Source organism: Eutrigla gurnardus, assembly GCF_963514095.1.
Source record: "Eutrigla gurnardus genome assembly, chromosome: 18".
Lineage (NCBI taxonomy): Eukaryota > Metazoa > Chordata > Actinopteri > Perciformes > Triglidae > Eutrigla > Eutrigla gurnardus.
The window spans coordinates 5324225-5347077 of NC_139929.1; the positions used below are offsets into that span (position 1 = coordinate 5324225).

General features: G+C 41.2%; 1 protein-coding gene across 1 annotated transcript; it reads left to right on the forward strand.

Moving 5' to 3' along the window:
* The first annotated feature begins 1108 nt into the window (after window positions 1–1108).
* dnajb6b (DnaJ heat shock protein family (Hsp40) member B6b) lies at window positions 1109–21084 on the forward strand. The gene is made up of 10 exons (XM_084034212.1): window positions 1109–1268; window positions 7594–7718; window positions 9021–9130; window positions 9886–9945; window positions 10180–10284; window positions 13093–13230; window positions 13353–13545; window positions 13678–13748; window positions 19241–19399; window positions 20295–21084. The coding sequence occupies exons 2-10, from the start codon at window positions 7654–7656 to the stop codon at window positions 20402–20404; spliced, it is 1011 nt and encodes a 336-aa protein (XP_083890338.1). The 5' UTR covers window positions 1109–1268; window positions 7594–7653; the 3' UTR covers window positions 20405–21084.
* Window positions 21085–22853: the final 1769 nt, after the last annotated feature.

The following is a 22853-nucleotide window of genomic DNA, read 5'->3' on the forward strand; positions in this document are numbered from 1 at the left end:
CTGTACGACAGGTGGCGCAGAAAGCCGTTTGTCTCGGCTCGGTTCCTGTACCTGCATGCTCTCCATAATAAACCCAATTCTCTGACTTTTAAAGAATACCAGAGGCGCAGGAGAGGCCTCGTGCCTCGGTTCGTGCTCGGTGGACACGTGGACGGTAAAGGCAGGCATCTGTTTGCTGGACGTGAACATCATTATGGATGCGTGAGCAGAGGGTCAGCGCAACAGCACTGCTGTCGACACTCAAAGACGCGGTGCGTTCTAATGCCCCTCGTAAAACAAACCAGTGGCATGCTTTCGGTAAAAAAAGAGATCATACAAAGTGCATTTAATAGCCACAGTGTTGAAATTGACCAGACATATGCTCTGCTTTTAGTCTTGATATTGCCTACTATAGGGACGGGACATGAGAAAATAATTACAATTCACGATATTATCCCGATAATTATCGAAAAAATTCTTAAAACTCTTAAAATCGCACTGAAACATACTGGAATCATGCACCCTCACATTTTGTCAAGAAAGAAATGTATTTTTTGCATCATAGTTCACTTCTTTTTGTAAAAAACAAATAATCAAATATCTTAAATAAGGTAAGTCCTTACTGCATAAATACATTATAAATATATTTTTCAAAAATGGCAACATTGTGTGATTCTGCTTCTTTATTACGTGATACTTTTTAAAAACCAGGCTCTATTTTTAACTTCTCTACCATGATAGTATTGGACAGCTTTTCCAAGTTGCTATTCACAATTATCCCGATAATGAAAATTTACCACGATCAACATATTCTTATCCCGGTCTATAAAATCGTATAGCACATACAATGTAAAAAATACAGGAGCCATGTTAGGGTTCTTGTTTACCATATCACTTTTATTTAGTGCTTTACAATTTGCTTCTCAGTCACACATTCATAGAGACACTGACACAGCAAGGCGAACACGCAAGGTGCTCGCCTTAACCATCCGGAGCAGTTCATCAAAATAAATTTGAATCACGTCCAAGGGGCCAGCCAATCCTGACATTCGTGTGTGAAAATGATCAACCACCTCCTAAATAATGTTTGGTTTGAAGTGTGTCCTCAGCTCATCCATTGTGTGGCAGCTACGATCTCCGACAGTACCTGAAGGCAGCAGCAGCACCATAGTGGGGTAGTCGTTATCAAGTCCTACACCACCAGCAGCAGCAGCGGCAACCAGCCACCAACGGCTGCAGTTACAGACGCTGCACTCAGGCGAAGACGGGGGGAAATAACGACAGAAGAGGTGAGCCATCTTTTTAGAAATGTAAATTGTGTGTGTGAATGTGCCGATACGGCTTTTATTTGTGTTAAATCACCGTCTCCTGTCGCATAGACTCGAAACGGTAACGTACACTTATGGGGATGCTGTAGTGTCGCAACCTGATGTGTCCCCCCCCCCCCCCCCCCCTCGGCGTCATTAATTAAACATTATAATTATTTAAACACATATGCAGGTTAAAGTGTCGGGACATACTGGAGTGGTCGCCCACGTTGAGTTAATCTCGACTCAAACACAACAAACGAGTGGAGCTCGCTGCTTTTTTTTTTTGCCTCGCTTTTTTTTAGCTAGCTACCCGAACCCAAACAACGATAACTTAGCTACACCCAGCTAGCAACAATGGTAGCCAGAGTCACGTCCAAACGCGTTCACGTTTGTAGTAACTATGAGGATAATTATCAAAGCGGCCGGTAGAAACTATAAGCTATAAATATAGGGATATGTTTCTGTCACCAGTCGGTTTCAAACGTATCTGGCGAACGTTGGTTAACGTTGGTCTGTCTGGCAAGACGAGACTTTACCGGTCTAACGTTAAAGTTTCGGACTATTTTTAGAGATGGATTCACTTTGTTATGTAATCGTCTTGCTATTATTGTAATGCCATCATACTATCTATTAATGCATCTTAACAAAACATGCCTTTCGGCTTTGAGCCTTTCTTTTAATCTGTGTTCCTCACGTTGCTGATGTCGGATTTGCCCGTTGATGGAAGCTTCTAGAAGTTACAGAAAAATAGTACCAACAGAAGAAGGAAACACTTTTTTTTTTCATTTAGCCTGTTTCTCAACTGTAAGATAGTTAGTTATTGGTTAGTAGTTTAAGGAGTAAGTTCAGTTCATGAAATACAAGTGTAAATACACAATACATATGTTGTTTTTAAGTAATCTTAAATCTTTTATCAAGCAAATATAATACACATCTTGTGGGATCATTGTAAATGTGATATTTTTGGTTTTGGACTGTGGCTCTGACAAATGAAGATGTTTTAAAACTTCATATTGGGATTTAAGAATGTGTTTTAGTCATTTCCCCATTGTTTTCTGACATTTGAGAACCCTGTGGACAAGGCTTTAACAATCAGAGTTTGGTATTTTTACTCAATTGAATTGTTTTCTTCTTCCTCAAACCGCTGAAATGAAACCAGGAAATCCACAAATACAAAAGATTTAAAAAAAAGCCTTTTAAGAGGTATTAATATATACATGTTGGTCAATTCACAATGGTTTTTCATGCGTTCATTTGAAGGAAAGTGAGTCAGGTTTCACTTAGCCCCGTCTTTATGAGATATGGTTAAATCAGAAGCTAGCCTGTTGATATATGGTGGCTGATGAATTCCAATGAAGTTGGTGCCTGGAGCAGATCAAGTCCCCCCCTGCATTTTCCGGTTTATCACATTAAATACTGTGCATTCCCTCTCTAAGAGGACAATGCTCACTGCTGTTTACAGTAAACAGGGTCTTCTTGTCATTACGAGCTCTTAGATCATGTTTCCACTAATAGAAAAAGTAAGGAGAAAACCCCAGAAAAAAATCTCACATGAGCTCCTGATCATGTGCCCACATTTCTTCTTTTAATCACAAACAATCCACTTGTTGCTATGAATAATTTTAGGTAAGGCCCAAGCTTGTTAATGTGTCGTGTTTAGCTGTCTCTGTTCTGTCACCTGTGATTTGTACTAGGTGTTGGTTACTCCTTGCCTGTTCTGTCCGTTTGTTCTGGTCTTCTTACTGTCAGATTTGTTGTGATGTTTGAGAGTTTTTGAACACTGACAGGCCTACTCCATCTGCCTTTTGTTGATTGCAATCACAGTGAGGTGAATTCAGGGTTGAATGTGTAACCGTATGAGGCTGAGTGGGTTTACAGTAGGAGTCACCACATGGGTTGACCCCTAGTTAACAGGTTAAATAAACAATTTAACCTGTAGGCAACAATTGCACAAGATATCTTATTCCTCGCTTTGGACACGAAGCAGACAGAAACCGGAACACTGACGTCTGTTTCGAGATTTTAATCAGGAGATAAGACCTAGAGTTTCTTTTGCTGGTAATTAACTGGGGAGTTGCTCTGCAGATGTAAATCGCCAAAGCAACACTGATGTACACTTTTTATGAGCCCATACCCTGCTTATCTACTAACATGACATGCTTATAGTTGCTGTGCAGTTGTTAGGCTTCAGGGCTGATGCCATTGGTCGTCACTGTTGGGGAAATTCCAGTCACGTTGTTGGCCTCCAATCCTGATCTGTATCCTATTATATTGAGTTACCTAGCCTACAATACAACCACATTAAAATCAATAAAGCAATAAAGATATAGGCTGGATAGCAGCTGGATAGCTCTGCCTTGAGAAATGTCACAACTCTCCTTTTTAATTGCATTGAGGATAGAGTTTATATGATATCTGATATCTGTCATCATGTTATTTAGCCGATATTGCCTTGTTGCAAATATCAGATTTATATGGTCTATCTGGTGATGGAAACGTGGAAATGAAATTGCAATACAGAAATGTTTATAATCTGCAATTCTATGTTTTGCTGAAATTCAATATATATTGTTGTGTTTTTATAGTTATTTAAAGTTGCAGCCACTTTCCCCTTGGTTCTTCTACCTGTTGCTCCTCGCCATTTCAAACCAGCTGGGCGATGCAGTCCCTCTAGAAAGACCTTCTCCGAATGTATCTGTGACAATACAATACCATTATTTAATTAAATAACAGTTCTGTACATGTAAAGCTGTGCATTTATTTGTTACATTTTGTTTTACAACGTTAGGAAAGCAATGTTCAGTCAAGCATGGTGTTGCCTTACTCCATAAAATAATGTTCCCAGTCATTTTCACACAGTGAGGCATAATGCTTAATAATTAAACACTGGTGTTTGATTGAACTTTCTGTATCTGTCGATATCCAAAGTCCAGGTTTCGCTATTGGTTTTATTGAATACAAAAGATCGGTGTGCATTCCTAATCCTGAGTTCAGTACACTTGCCCAAGAGGTTCATGGTTTCCTCTACCATGAAACCATGAAAATCCAAAATATACTTCTTTATTTCAACCAGCTCTTCACCCTCGACACTGATTGCTTTTTGATTACTGTAATTTCCTCTTGAAATGGACTTTAATGGGAAAAATCCCCAAATGTTAAAACATTTATGGGAACAGCAGTTCCTAGAGGCAATTTGGCACAAAAATGCTGGTGTAATAGGCAAAACGCTGCTATTCCATGTGTTTTTTGTTTTATTATGCTTGTATTAACAATAATTTAGAAGGCCTTTGTCTTTGTTAACATTTTCTCTACTCCTAATAGACCTTATTTCAGGAAAAAGTCCAATATAATAATGGACTGCTTCTGACTGTCATCAGGTTCACGGGATTGACTGACACACATCTGGGTGTAATCCATACTGAGGGGCAGGAATCTGTCAGATTTGGGTTAGCTGTTTTAATGCTACCACAAGGCATAAATATTTATGCACATGCATACACACACTGCACATAACCATGAGTAACCACATCTCTAACAGGCACTCATGTCCATTAACTCCCAACTGCCGCAGGGGAACTGGTGGCAGGTGAGCGGGTCAGTATAGTCATTTACATTTAGGGCGTAATGAATGAAGTGAGGGGTATAGAAGAAGAGTCCTTTAAAATCAGAGTCCAGACATCGGGTTGGTTTTCAGAGAAAACCCCAGAGGAAAAATAATGACTTTCTGGGTCATATTTCGTTATATTTAGATTGTGGTCTATATTAAGATGTGGAGATGGAAAGGAGGACATACTTACTGTAAGGATTAGATGCAAATTCAACAGAAAACATGATGGTGTCAGGGAAATTTTGAGTCACAGGCATCTTAACGAGTGGAGTTCGGTGCCTGTGCCATGTTTCAACCAGGAGTCACTTATACTGGCACTGCCATGTGCCAAACACCCCCAACCCCCCACATGCTCACAACACACACAAACACAATCTAACTGCAAAGGCCACAGGTTATAAATAGCAAACAAACAGGACACAGTGGACTCCCTGTGTAAGTAGATCTCGCTGGTTTGTTTATCATTTCTAGTGATAGCTAAGATATCTCTTGATGAATAATCGTCGACTGGTTTTTCTTGGCATTTTCCTCGTTCTTTTAGTCGGTCTGTTGCTGTATTATTTTGCCAGTCTGTATGATGTTGATGCACGTTGAATCGTAGGATAATTTAAGTCTCCATGGAAACCCAGAAGGTCTAAGTGTGGCTAATTTTGGGTGTGATTTACCAGGTTTGGACAATATTTGATGTCGGAGATTTTCAGCTCTTTTAAGAGGCCTACAGTAAATAGCGAATGTTTGCGTGCGGGAGTGGTAACTGTAGTAACTATCTTGTTAAGGATGATCCAGTATCATTTATTATTAAAGTGGGGTCATCTAAGGTCAAGATTTGAATGCAACCCAATAGGACAACATGACATGTTTCCCCTTTTGTTTTCTCCTGCAAGTGAAATACGATTTTAGTTCCTCTTTGTACAAATCACAGGGCAGAGTGTCAAAATTAGAGCCTGCTCTGCTTGTGTAGGCGATGAAAGGACTTTTGACATGCTCTGTTTAAGTCACACCCACAGCAAAAAATATGGCAATGGGCAAATTTAATCTTCATGTTAACAAGCAATTATAAGAAGATGCTCACCACGTGTGATTTGCATATTGCGTTAGTGGATTATTCACAATATCACTGACAAAGTGTAGAACCCAGCGGGAAAAATATTATAAAGGTCATTATTAACTGACAACCTTCACTGGACACATGAGAACGATGGCTGCTAAAGGCTATTTTTGGTTTAGAAAAGATGTTGTCCACTGTGACTGGTAGTAATGAAACTGAGGGCTTCCCCTAGGTTGCTTTGGCCTGATGGATGGGCTACACTTGGCAAACATTAGATCCACCATACTACATTAATTTAAAAAAGAACTATGTCACTTTTAAAGCTGGTTCGCCTGTTATTCACTTCTGCCAAGAGTGGAGAAGAACACCAGGAGCAAAAGGACAGGAGGTGCATTTTTTTTCCCTCCATTTAAACAAAATCAGAACTTGTGTGTTTACTTGATGCCAAATTAATCAGAGCATGCAAGGCAAAATTGCCTCCCCATATGACTGGTTGCCAACAAGCAATGTGGCATTTAAAAGACTATTTATTCCACAGAAAATGCACTGCGGGGCATCACCGATCTGTTTTAACTGAATAGTCTCTGGTTTAGCTCAGCTAAAAACAGAAAAAGCACAGACACCCTCAGCATGTTAGCTTGTCATTCATTAGCGAGCCTACAGACAAAGTTGCCTTCATTATTATTTTTTTAAATTAAAAGATCATTTTTTAATCTGGTGAGGTTCCCGTAGGTAGAATGTGTTGTACAGTTGACACTGATGGTCAAGCCTCTGAAAGGGGTCTTAGATATTCATGTGATGGGTACAAAATGAATACTGTGGGGTTGTTGTGTTTTTTTTACAGGGCAAATTGTGCTTCCTGGCCTTGGAAGTGATGCTATAGGGAGCTAGGTACACATGCTAATGCTTGCAGCGCATGTTATGTGGGATGGTTTAGTGAACTATCAATGGCAAGATGGCTCGCCACCGACATTTTGGCAAGTCATGTGATCCTACTTGTCTCTGTTGCCTCTTTCTACATCAGAGTGCATCCTGCAGAAATGTTTTCCACCGTTGAGCTCGGATTCAAAGATATTACATTCCGAACCAACTGGGCACAACAGAGTGCAGAACATATTTTGAGCGCAAGGCTTTGATGACACAGTGATGTGTTGGTGCAGGTTACCCTCTCTGTCTTGTAATATTGCGAATTAAATTGGAAATCTGGGGCTAAAACAAGATTACTTGTATATCTCCTGATACATTTTCATCAGACCTGTTTTTTAGTTGCTAACTTCAACATTTGGTCATGGTTTTTATACCTTTTTATACAAATTTCAAACTAAAATCACAATTCACACTTTCTCTCTACGCCTCAGGGTGAGGGATGATCACCCACTTATTATGTAATTTTGCTGGGCTTGTATTAGCTTAGCTGTTCTCCTCCCCGCATCTCTATTTCAGTGCAGTTGATTACATTTTTGGGTATTGACACCCTGTTTAATGCTGTTGGCCCCGCCCACCCCTTTACAAATTTACCCCTCGGGTCTGCAAGGGTGTTATCTCCCCCGTCACACATGGCTACGCGCAGTTGCAGTTTGGGCTTTATCTCTCCAAGCTAACATGTCTTAACAGAACATACTTTTTTTTTTCTTTTCTTTTTTTTACAGCGTTGCCAAATAGAGGACTCTCGCAGAGGACAGCAACTATAAACTCACACAGACAGAACCATGCTGGAATACTACCAGACATTAGGAGTCCAGAAAAATGCATCGCAAGACGACATCAAAAAAGCGTAAGTACTCGAGTGTTTTCTGATCTATTTTCCCCCGGTATTGTCGTTAAAAGATGCCCAATCAAAGGGTTGCAGTAGGTTAAATATATCTCCCTCTAGCTGTATAAACTGACGAGAGGGAGAGAACAGAGAGGCTGCAATGCAGAAAGTTTCCACTCTTCTTCCTGTAACCTTGCCGCTGTCGAATACCTTCCCCCTACACTCACCAACCACTCAGTCGCCTACTGAACAGGCCAGATCCTGTTAATTACACTTCTTCACAGGAACACCTTTCTGTTACGACAAGTGAAGCGTTTCCTAAGAATTTAATTTACATGCCAAAGACCGTTTGACATTAAGATCTGATCCAGCAGGGAATTAGCATTTATGTTGGCTAATGCAAGTGACGTAAAGTCATGTGAGAGAGGATGAAGTCAATCAACATTACTGATTTATTGCTGATCAAATCAACCAGCGAATCCAATTTTCCAAGCATGGAAAGATGGGCAACGCTGAGTACCCTCTATCTCTAATGCACTCAGTTGTTGGCCGCCAAAGTCAAATGTTATCTCGGCTGACACCAATCAATAAGTCGTATCTTTAGCCTCTGAACCCAGCTCCCTCTTCTTCATCACTGATTGAGGTATTTGCCACGTGAGCGGCTTGCTTCTAGTGACAATGTCGTTTGCTCAATCAATCTGCCACTTTGCCATACCACAGATTTGATCAACGATGGAGGAGATGATTGACGATTGTTTTGTTTCCTACAGATCTCTAGAATCTGTGCCCTGTTTAAAGAGCTGCATGGCTGCTGTTTTACTAGTAAACATACGGGCTTCTGACTACAAAGATACCACATTGTTCAACTTGTCTGCCCGGTTCACCATTGACCAGGCTTTAGACAACCTGATGATGTCACAGACTACAACAAAGACTTTTGACTATAGACCCATAGTCAATCCCTGCTGTGTGTGCACAGCCTCTTTTGCTTGCTGACTCTCTGTCCGTAGTCTTGTCCTTGTCATCTGTGTGTCCGCCCGCTGCCAGTGCTGCTGCTGGGCTTAAAAACAAACAGCTGATTCAGCGTAAGCCGCTGTGCAAGCCTCCGTTGCACGCCAGTGGAGTTCAGATATTTCTGCTTGGAATGACAGTGTGGGCCGCCCCCGAAAAAGACTTGAATGCGGATATGTGTTTCTGATAGGGGGGTGTTTAAGAACTGACTATCTCCTCTTGGAATGTCGACAGTACGTGTCAAAGAAGGTGTTTTCGTCCTTGTTTTGAGGTCAATGTCAGCATTTTGACAGAATGGTGTTTGTGTCTCAGTTACAGAAAACTGGCATTGAAGTGGCATCCAGACAAGAACCCAGACAACAAGGAGGAAGCCGACAAAAGGTTCAAAGAGCTGTCAGAGGCATATGAAGTGCTCTCAGACGGTAAAGTTTTTCTGTTTAGAGGGAAAATATGTCATGTTAAGTGATGAATATGTGACGTGGCGTTTTTCTGAACATTTAAACACACATATTGTCATTAGAACCTTAGGTTTTGAAGTTGAAAGGTGAGATTGAATGTCCATGTCTGATTACTACGATTGACTCTGTTATTATGTTTCTTAAGTGGATGCTATTACCAGAATAACACAGTACATATGAGTGTCGTGCAATTTGGAAATGATGACCCGCTTTTATGCCTCTGCTTCGGTGACAAACGTCGCCGGGGGCATTATGTTTCCGGGTGGTCCGTCCGGTCCATTCTCCTGAACACTGTATCTAAGGAACGCCTCAAGGCCACCCAGACTCAAGGATCAACCAATCACATTTTTGATGGTCAAAGGTCAAAGTCACTGTGACCTCACAGAACACATTTTTGGCCATGAATCTACAATTTATATGCAAATTATGACAATTTTGCCCAAATGTCTAGTAAACTAAAACGATGAAGGATTGACATTTTAGACGGACATGAATGTAACCTGCAATTTGACTAATTGGTGGAGTGATACAACCGTGAGGCAGTAATTCTAGATGATTACTATGATATATAACAGAAAGCAAAAATTGAAAGGGGCAATTACTGATGATAACGCATACTTTGCAGATGGAAGACTTTCGTAACCCTAACTGAGATTTCAAATAAAACGGGGTGTGGATTTTCTTCTGTCTTATCTAATGTCGTCCTCTTCCCACAACAGAAAGCAAGAGGAACACATATGACAGATACGGCAAAGAAGGCCTTTCGGGAGGTGGAGGAGGTAAGGACGTGACATTAAAAATAGCAAAATATAAATTCCAGTTCGTGGAGATAATGCAATTTCACTAGAGTATGATTGTAGAGTTATTTGGAGAATAACAGTTATTAATTCAAATAGCATGGATTTGCGTTGGTATTTTTATCCCGACTTGTAACTGTAGCGGCCATTATGATCCTGCTTCTGATAAACGAATCCTGCTGTGTATGAGCTTTTTTTTTGTTTTATGTTTTACAGGAGGCCATTACGATCACTTTGGGGGCGGAGGCTTCACATTCCGTAATCCAGAAGATGTTTTCAGGGAATTCTTTGGCGGAAGAGATCCATTTGCAGATTTTTTTTGTAAGTCCATTTCAATTCTGGTGGGGCACTGATGGGATTTCATCTTTTCAGAGAGTATGAAGAGAGAGGTACTGAAGCGCACCAGAAGAGTTTATTATTAGCTGCATCATTTTATCCGGTTAAAAGTATACACAGATGATCTGAAAAGGGAGAGAACATCCTGCAGATCGTAGTTGTTTATCATGTAAAACATTGATATTTTTCTTTCTCATTATTCACCTGTTCGATGTGTAGAAATGTGGAAGAAGCTGATCCTCCACAGCACCTCATTGTGCATCTCCAATACTCTTCATTCCATAGACTTCATCTATTAACCAGGGATAGACCTCTTAATTTACTCCAGCTTCTTCTTTTTTTAACTCCTTTTCTTTAATACTAAATGCAACTACACATACAGATATAAATAAATGGAGCAAGCTATTTACCTCAGTTGCAGATGACATGTTGATTTACAAAGAAATGTTCCACCTGAGTAGAGCTAATAACAATCAATTAGCCCATAGCAACTATTTTAATAAACTATTCATGATGTGAGTTATTTTTCTAGCAAACATTCATTGGTTTCAGCTTCTCAGTTGAGGAGTAAAGTAACAGTTAGTGGTACATACACCTTAGTTTGTGTTACGTATGTATGTATTTACAGTATTTTGACAGTTATGTACATGTTTTTGCAACCATTTCTAAGTTAATTGTTTAAAAACATCACAGATATCACTCATCTCCTTTTTCCCCCTCCACCACTTCTCTGCATTTCCCCCAGAAGTACAAAAGGATGGTAGCCTTTTTGTTTTTATACAACCCTTGTAAGCTAGTATACTGCTGGCTGAGGTAATACACTGACTGTTCATGTGATAGTCGATTGTACCATACGTGTCAGTAGTTGTGTTTTATAGTCGTAGGAGTTTAGCGTCTGTCCTGGGTTGTCTGGGTTCAGCAAAAGTCTGATTGGAAGGCATGTGTAGTTCACCCCATGTAGCTCTAAATATGGAGTTCGGACGCAGGCAGAGGATGGATTTGAAAGTCTACATCACTCAACTGGAATGCTTTCAAAAATAGCTTCCGTATTAAAACAAAAGCAGATGCAATAACGCCAAGTGTGTGCACTGTGTGTCTTCATGTGTCGGAGCACATGTAAAACGTGGTGCGATGCGAACACTTGAGCCCGGCTCGGCCACCTAAAGTTATTGAAAGAACCGTAATCTAATATGTGAGTTATTGGGAATTGTGTTTTAAAAGGGGTGGTGGTGGTGGTGGAGGTGGTGGTGGAGGAGGGGGGGACCAAATTAGAACTGGTAGGGAAAGTCAAGTCATCGTTTGTATCAGATTGTTTTTTTTATTTTATACACTGACATGTATAAATGTTGTATTTATTAGCATGGATAAGATCAGGTGGTGGAGCACAGCTGTTGCTGTTTACTCTCCTTAGTAAACAAGGATGTCTTAATGAAGCCAAAGCACGTTGTTAAGTTCAAGTTCTATTTTGACTGCGGACAAGATTTATTATGCTTAATTGGTATGCAACAGGATATGTCCAAACATCCATCCTGTCACGTTCATACCAACTCTATATTTGGTGTTTTTCCCTCATATAGAGTTATATATATATATATAAAGGAGCATTTTGCCTTCCTTAAGATGGCAGTCACAAAAAATAGGGTTCGGATGTTGTTTTTAAAATCCCATCCAGCCTCCAGTCCTGACTGTCCGGCAGCTTCGTCTCGGTGAGCAGCAGCTGGTCTTGTGGATCTGTCACTCGCCCACCTCGGAGCGGCCAGCAGACTGGAGGGGTGGGCGTGGGTGTGCGCGCTCTAGAGACGGATACAGATTCACACGATGACGAGGGCTTAGTTGTCTGCCAAGAACAGCACACACACGCACACACACACACACACACACACTCAAGTTTGCATATGCAGGAGGCAGACGGGAAGGAAATGAAGAGTGACAGACTGGTTTTACACACTTTTTTTGTTGTTGAACATCATCCAGAAGTATATATTTTAATTTAAAATGCAAAAAGTAATTCCCTGGGTAGCTCCTGTAGTTGGACTTTATGGTGCTCATTTTGAAAACCTATTGAGTCGACGTATTCTCTGCGGTTACATCCTGTGGCATGTCGTATAGGTGGGGCACATTTTTTACCGATTGAATATCAGTCTTTGTGCTCGACTGCTCTTTTGTCGTTCTTTCAGAGCATGTCGGTGTGAGAGCGAGAACGCCTTGACCTTTTCTCTCTTTGTATATGCTCACGATGTACACAAGCATCAAAACAGAACAGCTTTTTATCTAAGCAGCATCCCCCAGCATCAGCTGTGTCCTCTTGTGTCTCCTTCGAGGTAAATGGACGGTAAATGCAGTTACAACAGCGGTCGGAGAGGGGGGGGGGAGGTACTTTTATTTAAAGGTTTCTTCCAGAGGGAACGAGCCAAGCTTTCTTGTCGCTGCTTTGGTACACTCAAGGTTGAAGGAGGAGTCTTCTTTCAGCAAATGGTGCCAGTGATCCAGCCTTATCCTGCTGGGTCGACCCACATTGGCAGCGTGCAATTAGTAGCATGTCCACAGGGGTTTTAGGACGAGAATTAGTGGTGGGCACATTGACAGTTTAGGGTTAAGATTATTCCAGAAATGTACAAAGTCATGCTTTTACATCCTCCAGCTTTTAGAAGCTATGCCTTAAATCTCCTCTAATCAATATTTTTTACATTAACAATGGATCAAATAGAGGCCGCCGTTAGTGGCGAACCTAAAGGGAACAAGGTTTCTCAATTTCTTATACACAATTTTGTACATTTCTGTTTCCCTCCCCAGCTGATGACCCTTTTGACGATTTCTTCGGAGGTAGTCGCAGTCGCCAGCGGGGCCCAAGTCGAGGCAGGATGGGGGGATCGCTCTTCGGGTTTGGGAGCTTCCCAGCGTTCGGTCATAACCTCTCCGGGTTCGATTCAGGTGCGTCACCTTCACACGCCAACAAATGACTCCGCATGCCGCTAGATTCACCATGACTTTAGGATGCTTTCCATTTTTAATGAGTTGTTATTTAATTGTGTTTAATGTGTGGTCGTTTGCAGGTTTTAGCTCATTTGGAGAAGTGGGTGGAGGAGGATTCACTTCCTTCTCTTCATCATCTTTCGGCGGCAGTAGTGGGATGGTAGGAGGAGGAGGAGGGGGAGGAGGAGGAGGAGGAGGGGGAGGAATGGGTAACTTCAGATCTGTGTCGACCTCCACCAAGTTCATGAACGGCAGAAAGATCACCACAAAACGGTACTTTAAGGCCAGCATTTTAAAGGAATAGTTCCACATTTTGGGAAAACATGCTTATTTCCTATAGATAGCGATGTGTCAAACAATTTCTTGAAGTCCTTCCTGATGTCTGACTTTATGTGTTTGTTCCAGGATCGTGGAGAACGGCCAGGAGCGGGTGGAAGTAGAAGAGGACGGTCAGTTAAAATCCCTAACAGTTAATGGTAAGGAGCAGCTCCTAAGACTGGATAACAAGTAATAATCTCGCCACAGCATTTGACCAACATACAGTTTTCACACCTGGAACAAAAACTCATCCAGTGACTATGTTTGCTACCGGCGGCTGGGCTCCCCTCTCTCTGTCCTCCTGCATCTCAATCCCGGAGAACAATTTTTTTTCCCCATTTTAGCTTTGCTGCAAGGGAGGCGAGACAGATGTTCACAGTATTTATTGTATTATTATTGTTTTTGTTTTTATTCCATTATTACGGGGGGACCATCTTGTTGGGATTTGTGTTTTTGTTTACTACAATAATTGAATTGTGCTTTTTATTTCTGCCTTAAGCACAGAGATTATTACGTGCTTGATATATATATTTTCCCTTTAGGATGGATATTGTCTTATTGTCGCTGGAAAACAAGATGCTGTACATTTAAACCGACGCATGTCATTTTTGCTGTTTTTTTTTCATTTGACCAATTTAACAAGAGAATGATAAAAGCTTAACCACCTCACCCTAACGTCTTTTACTTGAACTTCACCTTGCTAACCTGTTAGCCGTTACCATGTTCACGCGTGTGTTATTTGAATGACATAGATCATTAATAAATTAATTAGAATAACGGTGCATCTTTCTTGCTTTTTACATTTGTTTGTGTTTCTGAGACTCATCACGGTACGTTTGAGTTTGCATGATTGCCGAGTCCAGGAGACTGCTTTGTAGTTTCACTGTGTGAGCAGCTCGGACCATGAACCTAGACCGCACAAACCTTACACTGTTTCCGGACGCACAGGGGAATTTTCATTCTTTGTAAAAAAACAAATCAGATTTGGTCAATAAAACGTCGTGGAACGTCGTGGAAAGTCCGCTGCAGTCACCTGGTGTCTTTGTGATGTTTACCTCATCTCACTCTACCTCTACAGTGTTAGGTGTGTGTGTGTGCTTGTGCCTGATCACATTTAAAACCTGCTTCACACAACCGCAATAAAGGAAACCACAGCAGCTGCTTCTGTTGGTACACTCACCCATCACAAAGCTCACATTGTGCATTTTTTTTAACAAACTAATGACTCACATAAGGGCTTGGTCACTGATTCTACGTTACACCGGTAATGTGCTGTTTGTGTGTGTGCTTTCACTAAAATCCTGTTCATCATTTAATTAAATCATGGGGGGAAATTCACTTTGTTTTCAGATAAGACGCACCTTTATCCTCGAACCCTGAGGTGTATTCTTTTCTCTGTGGTAGGTATGCTTTACCTTTTGCTTACCAGGTGAGAAGGACACCACAGGATTGATGTGCCCTTTTTTTCTTTTTCTTTCCTCGCCCCTCCCATCAGGACATTTTTTATGGAGGAATTGTGAAAGTGCTGATGGTGCACCTCTTGTGAATACGCCCTTAAATGCAACCTGAGCTCCGCAGCCAAACTAAGTGTTCAAAAGTGAACTAATTGTTAAAAAAAAAAAAAAAAAAGCAATCCTCCAGCTCGGAAAATCTCATCAGCATTTAAAACTTGCCTTATTTGGAGACAATAAATAGAAATGCAGGTCTGCCATCTATTAAACATCAGGTATGATGGGGTTCCGCGTTAATTTGAGTGCTGCGTATGATTGCACTTGGCTCACATGTCACTGTGCAGACAAGAGAGCTGTGTTTCTGGAGGAATGTGCTCGGGGGGTTTATTTATACAAGCTCACTGCATATTTTTGTGAGACAAGTCAGGAGTGGGAAACTGAGGAGAAGGGAAGCGGAAGGGTGAGGCCTTTTAGTCGACTCACTGCACTGATAAAGACTGATTTGGTTTACGGTTATTATATTTAATTTAACATTTATACATAAACAAAGTTTTGTGTGGGTGAAGGCCATTTCTACTTTTTGTTTTTTCCCCTCTTTTTTCTTTCTTTTTCACAAGTGCTGATTAAAGGGGCGTTTGCGCGTGCGCAGTCCTGTTGCTAGGTGACACTGCAGGTCTGCGCCAATCTATTGCTTGCATAGCCCGTATGCTCTCCCTCTCTCGCCCCTCCATGTGACGTGATGAGTGAAGTAAGGATGTATGTCGTAGACAGGGATTACTACAGGAACCGCAGTATTTTATTAGAAATCACATGATCATGTTAGGATCTATACATGATGAACATGTAGATGTTCATGTTATTAGTGGGGAGAAGCACGTTGGATGTGTGTTGCAGGAGCAGGAATTATATTTATGGTGCAATAGCGCCCTCTCCTGGACAAATCGATGTTTTATAATTTTGTGCTACTACAACCAGAGGCAGTGAATTTTGTCATTCCTATTATTAATCATCGTCTTACTTGTATTTGCAGGTAATCCATCTCTAACTTCTGGGACTACAATTCCCATAATGCTCGTGTTGCCAAGGACTCACCGAGTTTAATTGGTTTGCTCCAACTTGAGACCCGTTTTTGCATTGTTGCCTATATTTGGTAACATTTTTGTCAAATTGGCACGATTTAAAACATGCCGAATTAGCTGTTATCCGTTTCTGTTTGCAATTTACCCAAGTGTGTAAGAATAACCATCACTGCATTAGTTTGAATCCGAAGACAACTTAAACATGCGGTGATTCTTAGGCGAGTTCTGGAGTTTTGAGTTGCGTCTTTTCGATCTGATTTATGCTGATTATATGTAGGCTACGTGTGTGTATGATCAGGTTTCAACTTTATCCTCAAAGATGTCAGCTGTTGCTGTGAGAGTGATTTTTTTTAAAGGTCTGATGTGGCTAAACTTGGATTAATATTAATGTCACGTCAAAGAGAAGATACTAGAGAACGAAATCATAGATTTAGATCAAACACGTGTTTTGTTTTCCTTATTCCTTACTTGGGTAATCATTCCAATTTAATTAGGGCCATTATGTCCTGCTTCCATGTAGGGAAAAAAAACTGAATTTATCAAAAATAATTAGTCTATGGAAGGTAAGATCATTAGACTTTAGTTAATTCAGATATGACAGATACAAGACATTTGAATATGAAGGTGAATCCCTGAAGTGGCCACTAGGTGACACTGTTTGTATACAAAAGCCTGCATGACATCATCTGGCTGAATGATCATTTCCTGAATATATATATATATATATATATATATATATATATATATATATATATATATATATATATATATATATATATATATATATATATATATATATATAAAGAGACCACATAGCGATGAGTTGGATAACAGCAGCAGCATGTTACAAGTTATATTCATAAGCAAAAATATTTTTTTTGTTTTATTGGTTTTTAATGAGAAAACTTTCATTTCCTCAATTCAATCATCAATATTCATATTTAACTGTTAGTATTGGTTTTATTAGTTCTAATTTGATCAAATTGGCTCCGTGTTTTCTCCTTAGAAATAAAGTCCCGTGTCCTCCTGCATCCATCCTTTCCAATATGACACACGGTATGATTTCCTGTCGCCTCCTCGTGTTATGAAAGATGGCTTCCTGTTGGCAGAAAGTAGCATCCGGTGTTAAACCCCACCTCTATCTCGTCGGCTTGACAGTTTAGCGTGAGGCATGGCAACGCCGCTGAGCCGCTGGCCACTCTAATGAACGATGGCACAGATAAGCTGCCAGATTCTCTTTGAGTGAAGGACACAGGCTTGTGCTCGGTGGCGGAGTCGCATCAGCACGACGCCACGTGTGTCTTGAACTGGGGGAAGGTGGACTGTTGAAAATAATCTGGTCCACTGGTTGAAGTTGTCATGTAGGGTTAGCCTCCTCATGGGCAGAGATTTATTTTAGGCTTTAGGCTCCAGCCGGTTGCAAGTGAGGCTGCTGTTGTCTGTCACACAAAGATTTCATGTGCATTTAGGCGTTAACGTGTGTTTGTGTCTGTGTACACGCTCCTGTATTGCTGTCTAGACAGTGAGTGTGTATTCACACAGCATTGTTTAGCCTGCAGACAAATGACAGGCACTCTCAAGACAATAGCTGCAAAATGAAAGCATCCAGAACTGTGTTCAAGCCTGCTTTTCAAATTAAGTCCTTGATCCGGAAAATAAAAAGGCTGCCTTACTGAGCATTAGAAGATCTCATCGCCTGCATTTTCATAACGTCTCTGTTGAAATTAATTAACTGATTTGATAGATTACGCAACTTGATAGCGGAAGGATCCTTATCACCCAGGTAACCCAGCCCGTAATAGCACGGTCCCCCCAAATATTGCTCGTCTGGAACAGAGCGCAACAAGCTCGGAGGCACATACATGTGGGCATAATCCATCTGATTGGATCATCAGATGAATGCAAATTGGGATTAGTTGGGGTTTTTTTTTCTCCCCCGGAAATAGAGAACAAGTAGCTTTGAGAGCCTTGAGAGTAAAGCCACCAATTGTCCTGATTCTATTGGGTCCTTTGGGTGCATTTAAACAAATAAATAAAGAAGAAGTGAAGGACTAAAGCAACACAAGTGACCTGTTTTTAGCATGCAATTTGTTTGTGCCCAAAAAAATCCATTTGGGTCAAAATGGAGCTGCAGTAATGAGACATTTAAATCCAGGGATGTCTTTGTCTCCGTTAGGACCTGAGCACACACAGCCATCCTCGAGCTCCTCTGGAGGGCCTTAAAAGACAGCCACCCCCCTCTAAAATGTCCCAAAACGCAAAGGAATGTAGTCTTCCATGTGTTATACATCGACATTAATGATTAAAATGACTATATGTTTATGTTGAGGGCGGTCCCGCAGGTGTACGCCGATACGTCAAACAAAGCTGTCACGTCTCTAATGGCGTCTGATGTGTCTCCGGCTGGGCCCGCTCCACACGCCGTGCAGGGGATTGTGAAAAACGCTGGTGCAGATTGTCCTCTAAATGGGACCAGGTTCAGCACGGCGAGCATCTGGCCTCTTTTCTTCTCCTCTCCACTGCCTTAATTACACAACACAATGGCGATGAGATCTGCCTGTAATCTCGCAGCATAATAAGTCTTCCCCTCCCTCCTATACCCAATGCCTGCCACTAATTCAATATAAATGTAAATTACCTAGAGAAAAGAATAACCAAATCTTATTTTATTTACATGACTAATCACAATAAAGTCAGGCGGATGAAATATGAATGAAATATATGGCTGGCGTTTGAAAGGAAGGAGGGCTCCGTGTCGCCTCGGGGACTCTTTCAACTTCTTGTTTTATATCATCTTTGTTGTTTCATGTTGGTTACATCAATAGGCCTGTGCCTTTGTGCACTTGTGCTCAACTTGCTGTAATAGATGTGTTTTTTTTCTTCTCCCCCTGTCTGATTGTATTCACACTGCCAAGGGCAACACGAGGTAATATGTTTTCCTTTCAGCTGACTCTTTTTTTTGGACCACACATCTCATGTCAGAAGGCTGAAATACAGAAAAATACAAATAAATATATCTAAAAGTCTGTTTGAACACCTCGGGCCATCCACCCAGACAGCGAGGAAGACAGGTTTAGGTGTGATTCACTCCCATCTGCTCTGCTCTGCCCACACCCACAGACGTGGCGGCCGAAGAGCCCGCGGAGGAAGACTTCCGTCGCCGCAGACAGAACTCGCTTCCCGGCCACGGCCTGCACCAGCGCTACCTGAGGAACTCCGCCCAAAACCCCTCGGAGGAAGAGGAGGAGCACGGCCTACAGAGCCTGGGACTAACGAGAGGTCCGCCCACCCACCACTGCAGGGCTGATTAATTACCAGCACACAGGGCTCTCCTTTAAGGACCCGAGTCTTAATAAGCGCACCTAATTGTCCCCCTTTTGTGTCTGACGGCCACACAAAGGACGGTGACGGAGAGTGGCGTGTTTGATCGGCAGGTGTAAACACCGATGACCGCGGCCGCTCATTAGGGCGGCTGTGTTCTCCGCTGCAGTAACGAGCCGAGGTCAGAGGTCGCCCTCTGTTTTCCTTCACGGGGTCAGAAAGTCGCAGACAAAAGCCGAGCAATTATCTGCAACACGCTGGATGCTTTCTAATAGCGACTTCGTTAGTTAAGGAAGGGACCTTTAATTTAACTGCATGCTTCCTGCCGGGATGCAAACAAAGGCCCGGATTCTCTGAGACAACGACAAATCTACTCAATTAGGGGTCCTCAGAGTCCATTTTGCACCACTGCTGCCGGCTGAAAGTAAGATAAGTCACTCTTTAGAGTGTTTAGAAGCTGGGACTTATAGCTGTATTAATAGTTAATATGAATGTACTTATGCTTTATAGATGAGTTACAAATCATGAATACGAATAGCATTTAGGCTGCTGGTGTTAATTCACTGTAATTTAAATTACAGTGAATTCAAAAAGTGTCATCAATGTATTGGCTTCAAATTTTTCTTTAAAATTTTTTTTACATTTTTTTTAAAGAAAAAATTGGCCGCTGGTACTTTAACGTCATATTTAACCGACAGCAAGAAAACGAATAAGCTTTGTTCAATAAACTCAACAGCCAGAGAAATGTTCACAACCTGGCAACCCATAACTTGATCTTATTAATGTCTTATAACTGACTCACAAAGCATTAGCCAATCATATTTAATGATGATGTTCTTTCTTTCATTTGTAGGACACACGGACACAAAGAGGAAGAAGTCGTGGCTAAAAGAAGCAGAGTCCAAAAAGAAAAGGGCTCCTCGACTCTTCCCTCGGTTTGGTGGATTCGGTACCTTTTATTAAAAACCCTCACACACGCACATATAGAGCATTTCAATCATATGTGGCATTAGTTCATCCCCTCCCGTGTATTAGCAGAGCATAACTCCCGCCTGCATCCATGAGCCGTAGCCTGCTTCGTCTTCACTTCAGTGTTTTGTTTCGTCCCGTATACATTTTTAGTCATATAGCTTTTGCTATTGCTGTATTTATTGTGGGTGGGCCCCTGATGGATTATTCCGATCTTTAATTCATCTCCTGTAAATGGACTTTTCCACTTTTTTCCAGTTCAATGCGATCAGGTGGAAGGAGAATTACAGTTGTTGGTGATGATCGGGTCACTGCAGTGATACTGTGTAGCAATTAGAGAATGAGCTATTTAGTGGATCTATTTTTTTTCTAGAGGTAGAGGGCCACCGGGGGATTGTGGGAGTGAAGTAGAATGAAAGTATTTTATTACAGAAAGACCTCGTGAATGCTGACGGTCACCACTCTTTCACCGCTATCCGCCGACTTGCACTCGAGTAGATTCAACAACACGTTAACCTTCCGCGGGGTGTTTTTTGTAAAAGATTTCTAAAAACCGAGTAAGAGTCCTCTCATCTTATGTGTCGTTGAAAGTTCTCATGATTACTGTTAAGTGGAAATGTAGAAATGTCTGACAAATGTTCATTTTTCATGGACTCCTGCAAATAAATGAATAAGGAAAAACACGGGTCATGAACTTGAATCGTGTTTTACAGTATTGTTTCTATGTTAGATTACTTTATAAATCCTGAGAAGGAGGATTCATTTTATTGATTATAAAAGAGACGCACTTCTACGACGGCGTATTAGGGCCAAGTATGAAAAAAAAAAAAAAAATACGGACCCGGGGGAGGGGGGTAATATTTCGAGAAAAAAGTGGCAAATTTGCTAGAAAAAACTCGCAAATTTGCTAGTTTTAAAGTCGCAAATTTGCCACTTTAAAACTAGCAAATTTGTGACTTTTAATCTCAGAATATTGCCCACCTATCTTGGCTCCGTTTTTTTTGTGTTTTTTTTCGACAGTGGCCCTAATACGCCGTCGTACACTTCATAGCAAAAAACAATAAAAGACACATTAAAAGTATACAATGCATTTTTTTAAATCAATGTATACAAACATAATCCCTCCGAAACATCACTTATGACCCACTGGAAGTGAGAGATAGGCTGAAAGACACTAAAATGCCTTGAAGAGTCTTGTCATAATTCCGTAAACAGTCATTGTTAATGTAAAAAATATAAAAGTATTGATGAGAGCAGCTTTAATTAAAACACTCCCGAGCTACGGTTAAATAAAATATCTTTAATCAAGCTCAAAAACAGGTCATCATCGAACACTGCCAACTCTTCATCAGCTTGCATTTCTTCTTCGTCACCTGAGCTGCCGTGTCTCCTTCCTACTGTATATGTATGTGTACCAACTGCTCTCCCAAGCACAGTAATTGAATAGAAGCAGGGACAAAACACCCTGGATTTTCCTGTCATATGGGCAGAGCCCTGGAAGGAGCCGTACTCTCAGATTATTTTGAATGAGCCTGCAGTGTTTTGTATTATTCATGTGGCAGAACGAATGCACATGACCCAGCAACTCATTTGGCCCTTGTTCCCATGCAGCAAGTCTCTAAGGGTTTAATTAAACAGTGTCGAAGGCAGTGGCCCATCTCCCCTCCATTGCCTTACTTTTCACAGCCTTCCTCCTCCCGAAGTCATTACACAACAGTTTCCGACTGGGTAAAAAAAAAACCTGTGAAATCCTCCTATTGACTTCCACTCTGAGGACATCTACCTCCAGAAGAGCGAAGAGCACATCGACTGCTCACTGTCAAGCTCCCTGTCAACCACTGTCTGCTTCCTTTTTAAAAGAAAAATCACCCACTTGCACCCCCGATGAAGCGCAGCACCTATCGACACCCATCACCACGTGTGAGAGGAATCATGTTAAAGTTAAGTATCTGCACTCAGTAGAATTAGAGTAAAATGAAAGTCTGTTATAAATAATTCTAAAAGATTTGTTAAACTAGGTTAATAAACTAAAAGAATACATAATCATAAATTCCCCACAATGTGCAAAAAGCAGCAACAAACCAGTACCCCAGTGTACCGACACAATATGTTTTTTTACAAAATAACAACACAAATGCACCAAATGCACAACATAAGCGGTTTTCAGGGATTTGCTTGATTATAGCAAAAAGTTTGTCATCTGTGGCGTCATGACTTGCATCGCACATGATTTATTTAAATCATGCAAAAAGCAGAGAAGTGGCTTATTGTTCAGCTAGATCACCGCAGACGGCCCCTTTATTGCTATTGTAATAAAACAACAAGTGCTGCAGCCATTCAGACAGGAGGTCACGTTAGGGTTGGGGTAAGGGTTGGGGTAGGTTATGGGTTAGGGTTGGGTTGGGGTAAGTTTGGGGTTAGGGTTGGGGTAAGGGGTAGGTTT

Coding starts and splice junctions, on each gene's coding strand:
- dnajb6b (XM_084034212.1), top strand. CDS start 7,654: ATGCTGGAATACTACCAGACATTAGGAGTCCAGAAAAATGCATCGCAA. Junction 10,285..13,092: donor TCCATTTGCAGATTTTTTTT/GTAAGTCCATTT, acceptor TTCCCTCCCCAG/CTGATGACCCTTTTGACGAT. Junction 13,546..13,677: donor AGAAAGATCACCACAAAACG/GTACTTTAAGGC, acceptor TGTTTGTTCCAG/GATCGTGGAGAACGGCCAGG.